The 18,904-nt window shown below is 44.0% G+C and overlaps 2 protein-coding genes, 1 long non-coding RNA gene, 1 other non-coding gene and 1 pseudogene across 5 annotated transcripts; 3 read left to right on the top strand and 2 right to left on the bottom strand.

Moving 5' to 3' along the window:
• Positions 1–3,393: 3,393 nt before the first annotated feature.
• On the top strand, positions 3,394–3,491 carry LOC117841158 (small nucleolar RNA Z247; annotated as a pseudogene).
• A 4,027-nt stretch (positions 3,492–7,518) lies between these two features.
• Positions 7,519–8,657, bottom strand: LOC117835697 (F-box/LRR-repeat protein At4g14103-like). Its single transcript, XM_034715036.1, has 2 exons — positions 7,656–8,657; positions 7,519–7,527 (listed from the first exon to the last, which is right to left on the bottom strand). Exons 1-2 carry the CDS (start codon positions 8,655–8,657, stop codon positions 7,519–7,521), a joined length of 1,011 nt encoding a protein of 336 aa, XP_034570927.1.
• Positions 8,658–10,998: 2,341 nt separating this feature from the next.
• Positions 10,999–12,746, top strand: LOC117839977 (uncharacterized). The gene is made up of 2 exons (XR_004636926.2): positions 10,999–11,358; positions 12,456–12,746. It is a non-coding gene; the product is annotated as an uncharacterized lncRNA (long non-coding RNA).
• Positions 12,747–13,113: 367 nt separating this feature from the next.
• Positions 13,114–13,185, top strand: TRNAW-CCA (transfer RNA tryptophan (anticodon CCA)). The gene has a single exon. It is a non-coding gene; the product is annotated as a tRNA-Trp (tRNA).
• Positions 13,186–13,691: 506 nt separating this feature from the next.
• Positions 13,692–18,706, bottom strand: LOC117838034 (uncharacterized). 2 transcript variants are annotated; one of them, XM_034717899.2, is made up of 7 exons: positions 18,395–18,706; positions 18,220–18,298; positions 16,062–17,423; positions 15,235–15,432; positions 14,994–15,145; positions 14,090–14,591; positions 13,692–14,003 (listed from the first exon to the last, which is right to left on the bottom strand). In XM_034717899.2, the coding sequence occupies exons 3-6, from the start codon at positions 17,416–17,418 to the stop codon at positions 14,127–14,129; spliced, it is 2,172 nt and encodes a 723-aa protein (XP_034573790.1). In that variant the 5' UTR covers positions 17,419–17,423; positions 18,220–18,298; positions 18,395–18,706; the 3' UTR covers positions 13,692–14,003; positions 14,090–14,126. The 2 variants fall into 2 exon arrangements, with proteins under 2 accessions (XP_034573790.1, XP_034573791.1); XM_034717900.2 differs by having other exon boundaries at positions 18,220–18,292.
• Positions 18,707–18,904: the final 198 nt, after the last annotated feature.

The following is an 18,904-nucleotide window of genomic DNA, read 5'->3' as shown; positions in this document are numbered from 1 at the left end:
CCCCCGACCTATTTTATCGTTAGTGAAAACTATGGCTAAATGTCTGTGATCATCGTTGTAGCTTGGAGATTGGGCACGTGCACCTCCATTGCCATTGGGGTAATTTGTCAGTCTCGAGTGGCTCTCATCTCCTCTTATTCTTAGCATTGGAAGCTGCTGCTTTCACTTAATTTCCATGGCTAGTGGCTTGTAAGCAACTAGCGTTGGCGTTGCGCCGTCCCTCTCGACCCTGGATGGAACAAACACACCTTTTTCTTTCTTTACTTTCTTTTTGTCGTTGAGAGGGGACACTGCAGTTTCTCAACTTTTAAGGTGGCCACTCAACTACCAAGTACAAAAATGGATAGATCCCCTTATATGGACGGCTAAAAGGAGTCATGCACAACTAGGAAATATAAAACACGTTACTGAACTACAGTCAACTACGATATGACCACCAATTGCAACTTATCATTGAAACTGGATAGTAAGTAATCAAAAGTTTGCAATGTCCACTCTTGCCTTTTCTTGTGTTCCTCACTTCACAATATGATGCAAATGTACAAAGGTGATATATCACTAGTGAAATTGGATTGCTCGTGCATGAGGAATGATGGCCCCAATCAAATAATTAAGTTAGTTTTTATAGGGGCCGCAATTAGCAGGGAAGTGAAGTTATTTCTTTTTTCTTGTTGCCACAACACCCTGAGCTATGTTTTTTTTCCAAGGCAACTTGCTACCTCCTCCTTTTTCTCTTTACACGAAGCCTACCACTACCAGTGGCGTGGTCTTGAACGGAACACAGCAAACTTTCCATCTTGTTTCTCTATCTTGTATGCCGTTTCAGTTTTGCCCTTATTCTCTTTGATTCCGTAGCTTGTATGTCTTCTGATCCTAGAAATAATCTTGGCAAGGTCCTCACCTTTTTCAATGGCTTAGATCTGGGACAGATTCCTCTTAAGGCAACCATTGCACTCCAGTATGATTAATTGTTGGTTTGAGTTGTTCGCCTATGCTTGCAGTTCCTTTACTCTCTCGTACACACTGCGAAAGGAATCAGGCTATTTTTCCTTAGTAAAAAGCATGATAAAAAAGCCTCCGGTCTCCTTTTTTTCTTACTTGGGTCAACTCCAGAAGAGCTCAGTTTTGAAAGAATCAGAACATGTATGGTAGAGTACTACTTCCTGATGCAACCAATTGAGCTTCCAAATTCCAGCTGAGATTGTCCAACAGCACTTCTACTGTAAACAGCTTCAAAAAAAGGTTTTTTCAGTCTTTTCATTTCCAAACAGGTGAGGCGTGTGCACTAATTAATAGTACCCTGTTGTCCTTCATATATTTCCTCCCCGTATTTCATGAGCAAGAAATGTCTTTACTACTACAAGGAAGCAATTTTCATTTTAGGAACCATATTGTGAAATTATTTGTCACGAAGCAAGTTTCCACCAATAACCTGTCGGTCACATTGGTGATGCATTATGTGGTGTTTGACACTTCGACGCTGAAATAGGAGCTCATCAACATGAGAAAGCAATGTGATGTCTTTGTTATTTTGATTGCGTGATGGAACCACATGTCCACATGAGATTGGTAAGCACAGCAATTGGGAAAGTCATAGATGGCACCTTGTAATTAATGTTCAGGATGCACTTTACTTAGGTATAACATGAAAGAAGTTCGACATCAACTCACATGGTTTTTACACCTATATAGTAGACAAATTAAATGCGATGACTAACCAGCTAAGACACTACATCTTGGGAGAGTACGTTAGAAAACATACATGTATTCCTAAAAGAACAAATTCTAACCGAGCACCTTGGGAAGCCCATTTCTGCATCTGAAGCATCAATTGTTTGTTTTGCAAGAAACTCTTCATTGTGTCTTTTGCCTTCCACAACTTCTAAGTCTCATTAACTCTAGCTCTCTCGCATTCAATAGAAAGAATAAGGCAAAGCTAACCTGTGACTTGGTGCCGCGATAACTATAACACCCCGTCCTTCAAAGTCGCACCGCCAACCCTTCCGAGGGGCGGGCACGCGTACACATAGCGTCCTGCTTACACTTTCGTCCTCGCTTCGTGTAAAAGGGTTAACCCGAAGGTGCTATGGATGGTGGACAAAAGCTTATAAGTTGGCTCCACCCTTGCTCAACCAGCAAGGTGGTACTAAACATACGCACTTGCGCTCATGAGCCACTACTGGATCTTAACCAAATTGGGTCGAGCGTCACAATAACCTTCTAAGGCTAGTGTCTTGAGACAGATGTCAAAGCATTGGATAAAATGATGTGTTTTCGGCACCACAGATTCTTTGTCCCCAAGACTGAACCCTGAAGAAGAACACAACCAAAGAAGAAGAAGATGATGAAAATTAAGCTAAGTAAACTGCTTTGGTACAATGATCGACGTAACAGTAGGTGAGTGAAAGATTATCTAAACATTAGGAACTGTCTGTGAAGAATTGTCAGTACCTTTATATACAGCTTCTCTGAACATGGAAAGCACTTCATCAAGTCAATAACCATGTCCAAGTTAAAACTCCACGAGTGAACAGATAAAATCCTAACATTGTGCACCACAGTCTTTAAGCTGGTTAGGTGCCATCCCTGTACCTAGTGTTAGAAATATACTTGTAACCGTATTTGATCTATCTGTAACAACTCAAGTTGTTGTGAGGTACAAGGACTCGGTTTGCTAGAGATAAAATTGATCTTCTTGTACAAGTTAGGTTTGCTAGAGATAGAATTGATCTTCTTGTACAAGTTAGAGATAACCGAGTCCTATACTCATACAACAACTTTACTTGTAATATTGTCCCCTATTGGGACTATATAAACATGCAACCATGGACAGCCGAGATAGCCATCCACGTTCTCCCAATTTTACATGGTAATCAAAGCATCTTCTTCCACAAAACATACATAAACTCCTCCAAGCTTCCATGGCATCTTCCTCCTCCACAATGGCGCAGCTTGGTGTTGTGTCTGAGAAGTTAACTCGTGACAACTATCTACTCTGGAAGGTTCAATTCCTTCTAGCCATTCGTGGTGCTCAATACATGGGGTTCCTAGATGGATCTACCCATGAACCGCCAAAGACCCTGGCGGTGGCCAAGGCGGACAAGAAAGAAGTGATTCCCAGCCCCAACTATGCATCGTGGGTTGCCAAAGATCAACAGGTATCGAGTTACCTACTAAATTCCCTCACCAAAGAAGCTCTAGCACCGGTGGCGACAGCAATGACATCGGTAGAAGCATGAGCGGCGCTTGAAGAGATGTTCTCAGCGCAGTCCAAGGCGCATGCTGCAAATCTTCGGATGCAACTCTTACTACAGCAAGAACGGCGGTATGTCTTCCTCGACCTACTACAGAAAGATGTGTTCCATCAAAGATGAGCTATCAAATATTGGTAAGATCATAGAAGATGATGAGATGATCAACTACATTGTGAATGCCTTGACTATGATTACAATCCTTTTGTATCTTCTATTTTTGACTGTATTGGATCTATATCTATGAGTGATATGTACTCCCAGCTTAGCATATGATATGCACATCGAGATATTTCAGGATGGTGGTCACTACCAATCCTCTGCAAATTCTACAGCTCATGGCCGCGGCAATGGTTATCGTGGCCGAGGTCCCTCAGGCAACAATTGTGGCCATGGTCAAGGAGGTCGAGGTGGTCAATGCGCCTAAGCAGCGGGGTGCAACAAGACAGTGTACCAGATCTGTAAGAAGGTCGGTCATGACACCTCAAGATGTTGGTACAAGTATGATGATGATGATGATCAGTCAAGCAACAAGACTCCATGAGCTACAACCACAGGCTATGGTTATGATTCCAATTGGTATGTGGACAACGACAACTCTGATCATGTGATAGGAGAACTTGAGAAGCTAACTGTTCGAGACAAGTATGCTAGTCATGATCAAGTCCATGCCGCCAATGGAACATGTATGAGTATTAGTAATGTTGGTCACAAAATTTTACATACCCCACATAAAGATCTACATCTAAAGAATATCATCCATGTTTCTAGTGCTAGCAAAAGTCTTGTTTCTGTTCATAAACTAGCTTTAGACAACAATACCTTGCTTGAGTTTCATCCAAATTATTTTCTCATCAAGGATCAGGAAACGAAGACAACTCTCCATTGAGGTAGATGTCGAGGAGGCCTATATCCCCTTGGGTTGAATCTTTCAAGAGGAAGCCCCAATAAACAAGCTTTTGGTGTCAATAAACCTTCTACTTCCAAGTGGCATAGTAGATTAGGTTATCCTGCTCTTCCAATTGTTGAAAGAGTTCTTAGTTCAAATAGTCTTCCTTATGCTAGTGATAAAGAGTTAGATTCGGTGTGTGATTCTTATCAAATGTCCAAGAGCCATCAATTGCCTTATCTAAAATTAGATAGTATTACTAAAGCTCCTCTTGATTTAATTTTCTCTGATGTGTGGGGGCCTGCTCCAGCTTTTGTTGGTCAACATATATACTATGTTAGCTTCATTGATGACTTTAGCAAGTACATGTTTTTCGGATATTCTAGGATTTCCAAAATCTTGTAGAACGGCAGTTCAATAAAAAGATTTTAGCCATTCAATCTAACTGGGGAGGAAAATATGAAAAATTAAACTCTTTGTTTCAAAGTATTGGCATTGCCCATCATGTTTCTTGCCCTCATGCTCACCAATAGAATGGTGTTACAGAAAGCAAGCATCGCCACATTGTTGAAGTAGCCTTGCCTTTTTAGCAAATGCTTCAATGCCTTTAAATTATTGGGATCAAGCTTTTCTCACAGCTACGCATCTTATTAATCTTCTACCTAGCAAAGTTATTGGATATGATACTCCTGTTCAGCGGCTCTTTCAGGAAAAATCCAACTATAGCTCTCTAAGAATTTTTGGTTGTGCTTGCTGGCTGAATCTTCGACCTTATAACTCACGCAAGCTTGCTTTCCGCTTTACTCGTTGTGTTTTTCTTGGGTATAGCTCCCTGCATAAAGGTTTTATGTGTCTTGATCCCTCTACTGACCACATCTATTTTTCCAAAGATGTTGTGTTTGATGAAAATCTCTTTCCTTTTGCACATCTTCATCCAAATGCTGGTGCACTTCATTGTAAAGAAATTATTCTTTTACCTACCCATCTTCTAAATCTGGGGGATGTTGATTGTGTTGACTCTCATGCTACTAATACTTCTAATGATTCAGATGATAGCGCTAAGTTGCAGGGTGCAACTACTGAAAATTCAGTGCAAAACAATGGAATATTGGATATTCCAACTCCTGGAAATGTGGGAGACAGTGCCACAGAAGATCCTGGCGTGCGATCCCAAGTCGATTCTGTGGTGACGCGAGGAGGATCGAGCGCTGATCCCAATTTCGATCCGCCTACAGGCCCGTCAGGTCTATCCTCGCCTCCCGAGGACCTGGGAGCCTCTCCCGCTGCGCCGCGTGGGAGGACAGCACAGTCTCGCGCGCGGGGGACGCATCTCCGACCGCACCCCCCCCCCCTCTCCACCAGCGACACGTACGCCTCCTCTAGCTGTTGTCTCTAGTGCAGCTGGATCCTCTACGGCTTCTAGATCCAGTGCGCCAGCCTCTTCGCCAACTCCTTTAGCTGCACAAGCTACACCGCCCAGGCGCACTCGTCTACAACATGAGATTACAAAACCAAAGAAATTTATGGATGGCACAGTACCGTACGATGTACCGTACTGTTTTGCTCGATTGGTGAACCTGAAAGTTTAGAAGAAGCACTCAAGGATCAAAAGTGGAAACAGGCAATGTAAGAAGAGTACAGTGCTCTTCTCAAAAATCAAACATGGCATCTTGTTGAAGCATGCAAAGGTAAAAATGTGATAGTTTGCAAGTGGGTGTTCAAAGTTAAAAGGAAGTCAGATGGCTCCATTGACAGATACAAAGCTCAACTGGTGGCCAAAGGGTTCAAGCAACGATTCGGGATTGACTACGAGGATACTTTCAGTCCAGTTGTAAAGATTGCCACGGTGAGATTGGTTCTATCTGTAGCCGTGTCAAGTGGATGGTGTATTAGACAATTGGATGTTCAGAACGCGTTCTGGCATGGTGTTATGGAAGAAGAGGTATATATGAAACAACCACCTAGGTTTGAGAATGTTGATGCTCCACATCTAGTGTGTCATCTTGACAAAGCCATCTATGGTTTAAAACAAGCTCCGAGAGCTTGGTATGCAAGGTTAAGTACCAAACTTATTGTCAATCTTGGTTTTACTCCTTCAAAATCAGATACTTCCCTATTTATTCATAAAAAATCAGGAGTTATCATTTATATGCTTATCTATGTTGATGACATTATTGTTACAAATTCTTCTAAAGAAGCAGTTACCGCCTTGCTCTCTGATTTAAGAAAAGATCTTGCTCTAAAGAACCTTGGTGACTTACATTATTTCTTGGGCATAGAAGTTCAACGAAGCTTACTTTTGTCTCAAGAAAAATATGCCCAAGAGATCCTTACAGGTGTTGGGATGTCAAACTACAAGCCCTCTCCAACTCCATTATCAATGTCAAAAAAGCTCTCAAGGTTTGAAGGGAACCTCTTGGTGCCGAAGAAGGTATACTTTACAGAAGCATAGTTGGTGCTCTTCAATACTTAACTCTTACTAGACCAGATTTGGCTTTTGCGGTGAACAAGGTGTGTCAATCCCTACATGAACCAACCTCTGTTCATTGGACGGCCGTGAAATGAATTTTGAGGTATGTTAAACATACAGTGGATCTTGGTCTAAGATTTTTTAAGATAAATTCCAATTTGTTAAGTGATTTTTTGATGCGGATTGGACTGGTAGTATAGATGATAGAAAATCAACGGGAGGATTTGTTATATCTTTTTGGCTATAATCTTGTTTCACGGAGTGCTAGAAAACAAGCTATTGTGTCTGTGTCGCGATCTAGTACTAAAGCTGAGTATAAGGCAATGGCAAATGCAACAACCGAAGTAATTTGGCTTGAGTCCTTGTTGAATGAGCTTGGAATTCACTTGAGACAGCCACAGATTTTGTGGTGTGATAATTTGGGAGCTACTTATCTTTCAGCAAATCTTGTCTTTCCTGCACGGGCAAAGCACATCGAAATTGACTTTCATTTTGTTAGAGAACGGGGTCACCAACAAACAATTGCAGGTCCCATTGATATCTACTAAAGATCAAATTGCAGATGGCTTTACCAAGGCGCTACATGTTGTGAAACTTGAAGATTTCAGGGTTAATATAAATCTCAAACAGAAGAGAAGTTTAGATTGAGGAAGGCTGTTAGAAATGTACTTGTAATCGTATTTGATCTATTTGTAACAACTCAAGTTGTTGTGAGGTAGAAGGACTCGGTTTGCTAGAGATATAATTGATCTTCTTGTACAAGTTAGAGATAACCAAGTCCTGTACTCATACAACAACTTTACTAGTAATCTTGTACCCTATTGGGACTATATAAACATGCAACCGTGGACAGCTGAGATACGCATCCACGTTCTTCCAATTTTACACATTGAACAAACCATGCAATATTAAGCCATCTGCAAACGCAAATGATGCAAATTTCATCTGTAGCAGAAATGCATCATATCATAAATTCATAATTAGCAGCCTTACGAATTGAAATACGAGGACATGGAGCAAGATAATGAGCACACAGCACAGGTACCTGAAAAGCCGTGGATCCGAACACGTGCCTGCTGAATCTGCCAAACCAATCCGGAGCGCAGCCTATGGTCTCCAGTTTAGGCGCAGCTTGAGCCTTCACGGACACATCGAGGCCGGCGGGGCCCGCACCATCAGCGGACAGCAACGTCTCCAAGCAAGGGGCATCCTCGATGACGAGCTGTTGTGACCTCCGCGCAGCTCGCACGCCGATGCCCCGAAGGGTATTGGAGTTGATCCGGAGGCAAGGAAAGCCAAAGCTTTCGTCAACAAGCAAGAACTCCAGTGCTGGGCAGCCGGAGATGAGGTTGTGCAGTGAGCCCTTGGAGATGCAGACATGGACGAGCGCGAGCTGCTTGAGCCGCGGGAGATGGAACATTTGCCCGGCGCCGTAGGGGAAGACACCGTAACACCGGCAGATGGTGGCGACGGTGAGAGTGGCCGAGAAGCGGAAGGTAGACGACGGCAGCTTTTGCCCGCTCACCGAGCTGCACCGGTCCAGATCGCCGGCGGCAGCCCATGTCGATCTCCTGGAGGCTGTCGAGGGCGGGGGAGCGCAGCCAGGAATAATCCACGGCGGCACCGCGGTGGAGGAGGTGCTCCGCGGGGACGCAGAAGCGCGGCCGGGGCCAGCGTGGGCGGAGAGGATACGGGAGACGACGGCGAGGACCTCGTCGTCGTCGGGGAGGTCGCGGCAGTCGAGGTTGAGCGGAGCCGAGCGCCAGAGGTGAGCCCACCTGGAGGCGAGGACTTGGGCGGTGCGCGTGCCATCCTTGGTTGGGAGGAGGGAGATGATCTCGCCTAGGATGGCGTCGGGGAGGCCGCTGATGCGGTCGACGCCACCGCCCCGGCTGCTGCCTTCTTCTCCTTCAGCAACGGCCGCCGGTGGTTCTTGGCCTGTCTTCTTGGTCCTTGCAGCTTCTTCGGAACTCGGCGTCGCCGTCGCCGTTGGCGGCAGGGCCTCCGATGATCTCCTCTTCTTAGGTCTGGGGGCCGCCGACTCCATCACGGTGGCTGGTGGCTTGTGACGAGGCTTTAGCTGTCGCGCACTCTCGTGGTTGGAAGAACTGATTGATGCGCGGATTCTTGTTTTCTTGGTTGTGGAGGAGTGCTTGGTCTGCGTGTTCTTTGTTTTTATCGTCGAGCGATGAAGAGAACGGCTCAAACCACCTGCTACAAAAATTGGATTGGTCCCTCTGCTGCCCGGTTAAAAACATTCATGCCCAGATGGGAAAGATCGTACGTGTTGCTCAACCTCAGTGGACAGTGGTAGTAACTATAGTTGCGACGTGCAGTCTTGCCTTTGTTTTAGGCTTTTAGCTGTCCTCTTTTTTGTGCGCATTGTGATGCATGCGTGCAGCTTGTGACTTCTGATGAGTAAGGAGAGCAGGGATTTAAATTTCAGAGAAATTTATTTAATTTGGGGGCTGCCGGTGGATTGGAAATATTATTTTGGTAAAAAAAAAGGTTCAGACAAGTTTTAATTTTTCAAAATATTATATAGGTACATGTTAGTTCAATATATGGTCAAACCATTCTTTACGTACCTAGATTTCTTCTGGCAACCAGGAGTCCAGGACCCAATCTCAGACACTCGGACTAGGGGGTGAAAACTTTGAACGTGACCTCATCTAGCAGGCAATTCATTGAGCTGTAGCTTGAGTGAGCATATTAATTATAGACATGAAATTTTGATTACTAAAATTTGTTCATTTTTCATCAAAATTTGAAATGAAAATTCTAGATTTGCAAATTTCAGTTTTTTCACCAGTGAACCAGAAAATTTATAGACCTAAATGGACATCCTTAGTGGCGAAGGCAGCAGTCACGCACTATCTTGGATAAAACAGGCACATGATTTCTTTCCTAATTTTTGAGGTTAATCAAGTTCACGGGCGAGCGGTCAATCTCCGACAACCCCTTATTACTTTTTCTGGTAATATTCGCTTTTGGGTTGCTAATGTGGCCACGTGAGTCGGGCCCCAAACCAAAAAAACAAGCAGAAACAAAAAGGGAAAAAGGAAAGTTTTATATAAAAAAATTAACATGCAAATTCAAGTACAATTTTTTTTGTGTTCCACAAAATTTGAAAACTCAAGAACTTATACGAAAAATTTATAGCATCCGGTGTGCCAAAGTTTTTGGGAGAAAATTCGGACATCAATTTTTGAAGCAAAAATTTGATAACAAAAACTTCAATAAAGTTCTTAAAAAATGGAAAAGAAAAGTTTTGAAAAAAATTGAATACAAAGTTGCGTACAAAACTTTTTTTGAAAAGATTTGTACCAAAACTCAAAAGTCATAAAAAAGGAAAGAAAAAAGAAAAAAAAAGGAAAAAAATCTCAACCGCTCCTGCGCCTGACCAATGCCGCCACGCCGCCGAAGGGAGCTGTGCGCCGCCTGGGGGAACCGGTCCCCATCGCCACGGGAGCTGGGCGTAGCTCGCCTGATCCGGCGAAGAGCGAGCTCGGCCAGCGTCGTTTTGCCTCGCCGGTAGATGGCTAGCCCCTCCGCTGCCTTGCCCTCTGCTCGAGCCAACGAGCGGCGCTCGCCGGATCTGGTGGAGGCGAGCATGACCCGTCGGGGGACGCCCTCACCTAGGCCGCCCACCTCACCATCGCACCCTGCCCCTCCAGGTGAAGCCGCCGCTCCCGTGGGGCATGAGCTCCTCGTCAGAGTCGCGGGCTACCTCGTTGGGTGACGACCTCCCTTGGGCTGCGCGCCGATCGCTCGCCGCTCAGCTCCTGGGCTGCAAGCTCCTCGTCGAGGCGTTAGGGATCTGAGCCTCTGAGGAGCCAAGAGAGGACAGAGGATAGGGACGGAGAAATGAAAGGGGGAGAGAGATCCAAAGAAATTTAGTGGGACCTACCATGTGGGTGCGGAGAAGTGCGGTGGAGACAGCTGCGTGCGCATGTGTCGCAGATTTGGCCGTCCGGTCGAGAATTGCCGGTCGATCGCAAATTCAGCTTCGCGATTCGTCCATTCTTTCTTTCTTTCTTTCTTTCTTTTGAGGGGATATGGCATCAATTTCAAAAGGACATCTCAAACAAGTATAGGAATGGATCAGTCCCTTGGATGGATGACTAAAGAGAGTCGTGCACAAATGGCAATCATCAAACATATTGCTCAAACCCATTAACAAAAACTCCAATTGCCACTTCGCAATGTCATTCCTGTTTTGTAAGCCACCGATACTCTTTTCCCTTGCTTATTCAAGTTTAATTTATAGATCCAGGTAGAATGTGTGGCTAAAACTTTTGCATGCATGCACAAGCCCTTGCCCTTCCGGAGATATACATGACTAGAGAGACGATTATTATCACCCTCGCAACAGATATGTAAAGATGGGTGTGGTGCGGGTCGACCCATCGACTCGTCGACCCGACCCAAAAAAATGACCCTATTGGGCCCCTCATCAGGTCCACGACCAAGGTTAGGGTTAGCGGATCGAAAGCACTCGAACCTTGGGGGCGAGTGGTTCGACCCACCCCTCGGAGATCTTCCGTGCATGCAGCGACGGCGCCCCCACCGAGTCCGTCGCCCACTTCCTCCGTCGGCACCCCTGTCGTCAACGCCACCCTCACTCCCGCCAGCGGTTCCCCGTCCGTCCGCCTCCTCGAGCTCCTCCACTTCGGTCGCTACCCACCGGTCCTCCACCATCTCCAAGAACCACGGCAAACCGGCCCCTCATCCGCCTAGCAGAGAAGGTAAGCTGATTTCTCCTGCCAATCCCCGGGGGTTTTCGAGTAGGTCTCCGTCCGATTTGGGCGGGCCTTGGGGATTGATGACGTGCGGGCAATCGATCTAGTATTGTGTTCACTCCAGTTCCCACGCCAGCTGAATCATTTACCTCTGTTTGATGTTTATTGTCTGGTTAAGTGCGGTGCATCAATTTCTATGGTTCGGATGAACAATGTTGATGTGAAACTCAATGCTTATTACTTGGTTGATTCGAAACGATGTACACCACTGGTCCAACAGTCTTTCCCTCTCTTGATCTGTGTTTGCTTGTTCACTGCAGTTGAACTGCAGTCCACTTATTCTCTGATCTGTTAGGACTGGATGTATCTTAGCTAATTATCAGGAATAATGTAGCTTTAAACATTTTTATGGATGTTCATTAGAAAAGTTATTCTAAACTAACAAGGCATGAAGTCCTAATTTTTCTCTTGATATTTATCTGGAGCAAACATCCTTAATCACTATGTAGAAAATTAATCTGTAACAACATGTACAGTTGTTAATGCAATGAACTTTTGAGTCATCTTTTCCTCATAAGGATCATTCAACATACATGAGTAGCTATTACTAGATTGCATACAGTCATACTGAGACATAGTATAGCACTGCATAATTGATCTGCCACTTGTGGACTTGCCGTTTTCCAACGAGTGCCTTACTATTTTTACCAGCATCGAGTCTGCATAGGAGATCCTGTATGATGGTGGCAGAGTGTAGTAGTGCATCATATACTAGAAATTACAGATTTGTAGTACAAGCTGTGCAGAAGTATTTTGTCTAGTGTTCAGAAATAGTTGGTGGTGGTCAGTAAAGGTGAAAAATGAGTATTTCTGAAACATTTCTGTTCCAGCTTATTGGCTCTTATTGTGTGACCATATCCATTTAGCTCTCATTCTTCTGCCTTGTATGCACATGCACTTGTATACCACCAGTTTATAAGCCCAGTAGTGCCTATTGCAACCACATGATGGGGCTGCTATAGTTAATCCACCATTTTTTTGAATACTCATATTATGTTGCCATGTTAGCTGAATAAATATGTTTCTGTCTGTTTCATTCACAGGAATTTTTGGATTTGTTCTTGCTGCCTTGTGGCTGGAGAATGATGTTTTGGGCCAAGAAATGGACAAAGGAAAGGTTTCACATGCAGATGTAGTATACTCTGAGTAGCTGGTGGTCTTCGTGCTTCACTGTTATGCAATAAATCTCTTGACCAGCTATTTCTTTTGTTTTATAATTTATGGGTGATGTGGTAGAAGCAAACAATTGTTCTACCTTTAATTATATGGAAAATTGGCAATTTCCCTGTATGGAAACTCCTTTGAATTGTTAGAGCTCCAATCAATTGCTTGAACCGCTGAACTCTAAAACATCAAGCCTAGCTTTCTGTTGATTTCTATGGGCCAACACGAGCAAGAATCTCGATACTGTTGGAAGCAAGAGACTTTACATAGCTGTATACATATATGGTGCTGTGTAAGAAGAATAGGCGCCGCATTACGTCTGTCACGGTCACGTATTTTCATCAGCGTCACGTACATCAGGTTCGAACCGTGAGACCCATCGGATCATATGGACCAAAGTAGTGTTAGCAAATGGAATCAATACATCGCTCCTTATTAGTTGCGTGGGTCAGGTGGAAAGGTTCGGATCGAACCATTGGTGCCCCTAACAGATATCAAATGTTTATATAAAATAATGGGTACCGTTCAATCACAACCGGATCCGTGGCGCAATGGTAGCGCGTCTGACTCCAGATCAGAAGGTTGCGTGTTCGATTCACGTCGGGTTCAATACCCCGAACATAATCCGGATTACCTTTTTTTTCTTTAAGCATTTTTTTTAACTGAAAAATAGACTTGGCAAACAAGAGGATGGTTTCCTTGTCGAAAAGTTGAACTTGGCTGAAAAAGACTCGGCAAACATAGAAAACTTTACCTTCTATTCTCGAAAGGATTACATACGGACTTGCTATTTTTCTTTTCCTTGTATAAGCATGTTTTTTTACTGAATATATTTCGGCATTTGGCAAAGCGTTAAGTACTCATCCCTACTCTGAATTGTAGAAGGCTATTATCCAAAAAAAAAATGTAGAAGGCGTTCACTGACTCGCCGCACTCAAATGCAATTTAATCAATCACTGACTCGCCGCACTCAAATGCAACTAACCAAACGGAAAACACGATTTTTTTCCCTAACAGCAAGTACTGAAGTACTTTGTGTACTTTGCAACACAAACTTCTTCTGCAGGATCTTTTTGACAGATGATTTGGTCATGTCACCTTTCCAAGGACAGCAATTGTGCAACACCGACGATAAGACTAAAATTAAACCAAGCATCTCAACAGTATTTTCCCAAGACTCAACTAAAACCAGTGTCTCAAACAGTATCTGACAGCATAAATTAAACCGAGTACCTCAGACGCTCTAGGCGGAGACCCAATCAAAACTACTCTGTAGGAAATACAAGCTGCTGCTGCTTCTACACTAGTCTTTTTCACATAACAGCCCTACAACTACTCCTTACCGCAGCAGTCAACAACGCCTGTTATTTCAAATGGACTGCAGTAGTAACACCTGCCAGCTGCTGTGACCACCCGCAACATTGTTCCTGTAGGAAAACAGAATGAGATCTTGTCACCATCATTCTGACAAGAAAAAAACAGCATAAGACATTGCAAGAGGATATATGCTTACCGCAACACTGGCGCCAAAAAATGGAAACCAATGCCTCCTATTCCTTTTTCCCTTTGCCTTGTGCGGCGAGCTTGGCTGCCACCTCCTCTTCTGACAAAGGCAGATAGTAGATCCTCGGGGACGACTGTGTCTTCCTGAAGAGATCATCAAGCGTCACAACAGGAGGCTCCGGCTTCTTTGGAGTGGGCGGAAGCCTCTCCCTTGCTGATGCTACTGGGTCAGCAGTAGGGGGCTTAGCAAGGGGCGGTGGGGGTGGCAGTTGCTCCTTCGGTGTAGCAGCTTGGCGCGGCACATTTTGATTAGCCTGAGCCTGTTGAACAGGAGGCGTCCTTGCAGCGGCAGCTGGGCTAACAGGAGCAGCTGGTGGGGGAGGGGGTTCAATCTTGAGCTTCACTTCCTGAGGGTCAACAAATTCAGCAATCAACTTATTGCCATTGTTTGGGGGCCACTGTAGGTTGTAAACAGCATCCCTGGTAGCAACAGCTTCATCAACCGAGGAAAACTGCAAATTAGGAGGGAGTGCAAGATGAGGCATAGTCAGCATAACAATTAGTGAGAACATGCATACAATTTAGTCCGAACATAAACAGGCAGTGAATCACACACGACACATGAAATACTTTAAACTAAAAGCCAGCTGGGAAAACTAAATTCTCAAGTGGTTGGCACTGTATACGAATCAAATTTCACAAGGCCTCGATATTATTACATTATCAGGATTGTCTATTGCAACAATTTTGAATGCTTTGATCAATACACTTGGCATGGTTTGAAAGATAATTCATTTCAGCTTTGCTGCATAAATGAGGCTGAAGGGGCAGCTGTGATTTTTCATTTAAGATGATGCAATAAATAACGAATTGAAGATAAGAGCACAAGTCTTGGTCCAGCAAAGAAAACATACCGTAACATAGCAATGAGTCTTGATATGATCCATCCAGAAGTTTTGTACTGATCCAGTTTTACCAAGAAGCTCCTGCACAGCTTTCAGAGTAAATGGGCGTACAAATCGATCAATTCTCAAAGAAGTTGTTGCAGGTTTCTGAGACGGTGGCACTACAACAAAGAAAAATTATACATTAAAAGATATTCACTGACAAAGTTTATAGATAAGGTTTAAGTTCCGCAAGGAGCCGATGACTCACCAATCCGCTCCTTAGGAGAATCTACACTAGCTGTTGAATCGGACCTCCCAAAAGAGCGTTTAAGAGCAGGCTGAAAAACATCCTTGGGAGCATCAGAACCAGTTTGATCCAATGTTTGTCTCTCTGGAACTTTGGCACCGTCTGCAGTCCACCGGCGCTGCCGCTTGATTGGTTCAGTGTTTGCAACAACCTCTTCAGCTGTGCATTCATCCAGGAGTTAGAATATAACTTACAGACTTGGACATTCAATGACTATATCCAAATTTAAGAAACTTGATGACCACTAATCATATGCTTGCTACATTAATGCATATAGAAAATTTAGGAACAATGAGAAGAAAAACGAACACTAAAATAACTCCAAGCTCAATGCAATCTATACAACTCTCAATCAAATTATCCAGAACTGAAGGCTTTAATTGGTTTTCCTAAATAAGAGTGCTAAAAGAAAAAAAAATCAAGAGACACCAGATTTCTACTAGAGAAGCAATGTGATTGTTCTAAGCATTTTCCTTTTGGATTATCTGCTGACGTTCCCATGAGCTATTCCTTAAAACTTTCAAGTGCCAATGGAAGAGTAATGGTTCCTCATGTTTGCAAAGCCATTGCATATTAAAGCAAAGCTGCCAAGCTCGTACAAACATGCATGCAGCATTTGTATGCTGACCAGAATTGTAAAGATTACACAACTTAAATGCTAGGCGAAATTATAAACATGGACAAGTATGTGTTGATAGCACTGAAGGCAGAGTTGAAAACTGTAGCAAATCATAACGATAGTTTAGGGCAAAAATCAAGCAGAAAGGACTTGTAGCAGAGAAACAAACCTTCAAGTTTCCTCTTTTCTGTTGAAGCTGCTGACTTTTCTTCAGCTATAACCTCCTTGGTATCAACAGAGGAAGCCTCAACAACAGAATCAGGGAGGGTCACCGATTTCACATCTTCTGAGTTAAGCTCGGTCTTTCCTCTGAGATCATCAGACTTCATATTCAACTCAACTTGTTTAATTTCCATAACATCCTCCTCCATTGACTCATCACCTGAACTCCTGTCTAAATTTAATTTCTCTGGAGAACCTTCAGGACTATCTTTCTTGTATGAGTCCTCATTAGCGGTGGAATCTATGTCTTCCACAGATGACTGGTCCTTAACCAGCTCTTTGTCATCATCCAATGGCTGCAAATCTCCACCTAAGGGAGTAATGCCGGATGATGGTTCGACCATCTTCGGCTTAACCTCTAGTTCTAAATCAAAATTATTAGCATTCAAGTTATCTTCTATATTATTCTTTTTATTAGTTGATAGATCACTAGAAATCGACTCACACTTAATTTGAGACCCTAAATCTGGGCTAACCTCAGGTACCTGATTATTTGGTTTTGACACGATGGGCTCGCAGTCCTCGCTCATGGTATCAGAATCTTTGTGCTCTTCATCATACATTGACACTTTGTCACCCAAATCATCCTTGGGTGCCAGTTTCTCCCCATCATCACTTACTGGTGCAGCTGTGACAACATCGGTATCCATAGGACCAGCATCTGAAGTGATGGCATCAACAGGTGCTGGTGCTGAATCCTGTTCTTGAATTTTGCTTGCTTTAGTGGCATCAGACTTGACTTCAGAAGTGGCCAAGTCTGACTTCACATCAGTACTGACATCATTGACAATGACTGCCTCATTAGTCTCTACATCTGAGGTCTTCTCAAGAACAGGCTCATTATTACTTTCAGTATGCAGTTGCACTTCTTCAAATGCTAAATTTCCTCCAACAATGGAATCAGGTACTTCTCCTTTGGCAGCAGAGGCCTCATTTAAGGAAGCTTCAACATCGATACTGGGGGTCCCTCCAGTGGCAGAAATTGTGAATTCCTGACTAACTTCGGTGGTAGGAACTTCAACTTGCTGAGTGACATGAACCACAGATTCCTGATGAACTTCTGTAATGGTAACTGTAGTTTCCTCACTAGCATTGGCATCAGGCAACTGATCATCTGCGTTTGCTTCCACGTCTTCAGAAGCTTCGTCAGCTGCTGTTTCACTCTGAATGGATTCAAAGAGTCGCCTCACAAGTTCTTCTTTCAAACCCTTGACAGGAAGCCTCCTTTTACGGAGTTCATCCTTCAGATCAGTAACTCTCCACTGATCAATTGGACGGTTGTTTAGCACAGGATATGATGACATGATGACTGCACAACAGAAGAAACAATAAAATCAGACTCAACATTATCAGATCTCACTAATATTATAATTACATCATTCCCTGGTAAAGTACAATATTTTTCCGTTGACAAAAATAAATAAATAAATAGCATAAATCATGAATTTGCCTATGGAGTCCAGTAAATAGCTAGATTAATTAATAAATAAATAAATAACCTAAAGATTTTTAGCTGAAAATTATAATGGTATGTCACTAAAGAATAATTTAATCAGAGAAAAGGAACAGCGGATTCAAATACTTCAACAACTACAGCTCCTGGAATATTGAACACTAAGTGCACTATAGAACTCTCGCTTACATTCTATCAATTTTACAGCTGAGCATAATTCAGGAGTAAAGTCAGCAAAAGCAAAAACTAGACAATGTGTCTTGATGAAAGATAACTATTCATCTATAACACCAACAATGTTCTTGCCTTCCAATAAAACTGAACAAAATAGATGGCACAAATGACAATATATGATAAATGATAACAGTATGCAACTTTCAGCCAGAAAATAACAGAGCAACATTACCAATTTTGGAGCACTAAGCTCCAGCGAACACTAGCATATGAAAGCAAAATATTTTCACTATGCAGGGCACATTTACATCTCCTTAGATCGCAGGGTTCCATGAGGGAAACGCATAAGGAGCAAAAACCAAATAAACTATAAAGATATATCCAAAACCTGACCCGACGCCACTACTAAAATACCGGGCACCAAACAAATCGCGCAAGGCGCGCGGGTAACACAGAAGGGCACAGGCACGGGGCTCACCTGACAGCAATCCTGATGCCGGGAGATCCCACGGAGCAGATGGCGCACCACCCTCGACCGAGACGCCAAAACCCTAGCCCTAGAAACACGCTACCGTCAGATCGAAACCGAGCCTCCAGCAAAACCGACAAAAAAAATCGCAAAACGCGCGAATGCTAAAATCGATTCCACGCACCAGCCGCCGCGAATCCTCCGAGGCCGCGCGCTCCTGAAACAAACAACCAAAAAAGCACCACAAAAATTCCCAATACGAAATTCGAAAAAATACAGAGGACGGCGGAGGCGGAGGAGAAGGGAGGCCGGGGTTTGAGGGGGGAGTGGCGGGAGAATCCGGACCGAACCCGAAACTATTGTGGGGGACTGGAGCTGCGCGCGGCGCGCCTCCCCCCGCGGCTGCGCTAGGGTTTGGGGGCACGGCGCGGTTGGAGTGGGAGGGCGAGCAGGAGGGAGAGGATGATGCGGTTTGCGGTGCGGAGGGGGGAGGCGATGGAGGGGTTGGATCTTTTTGTTGCGGCTTTGGGGGGGTCACGCCGCAGACAGGTGGGGTCCCCGAGGAAGGCTTTGGAACAAATGCGCCTCCCAAGTTGGAGGGGAATGGGACTACGCTTTCTTGACTAGGACACGCAGTATTGCTCTCACGTGTCGACTTGTGTTCATTTTAAGGTTGTGCTGGCATGGCGTTGTA

The sequence above is a fragment of the Setaria viridis genome, chromosome 9, assembly GCF_005286985.2.
Source record: "Setaria viridis chromosome 9, Setaria_viridis_v4.0, whole genome shotgun sequence".
NCBI classification, from domain to species: Eukaryota; Viridiplantae; Streptophyta; class Magnoliopsida; order Poales; family Poaceae; genus Setaria; species Setaria viridis.
The sequence above is the reverse complement of the archived record's forward strand: the minus strand, read 5'-3'. Positions and strand labels throughout refer to the sequence as shown.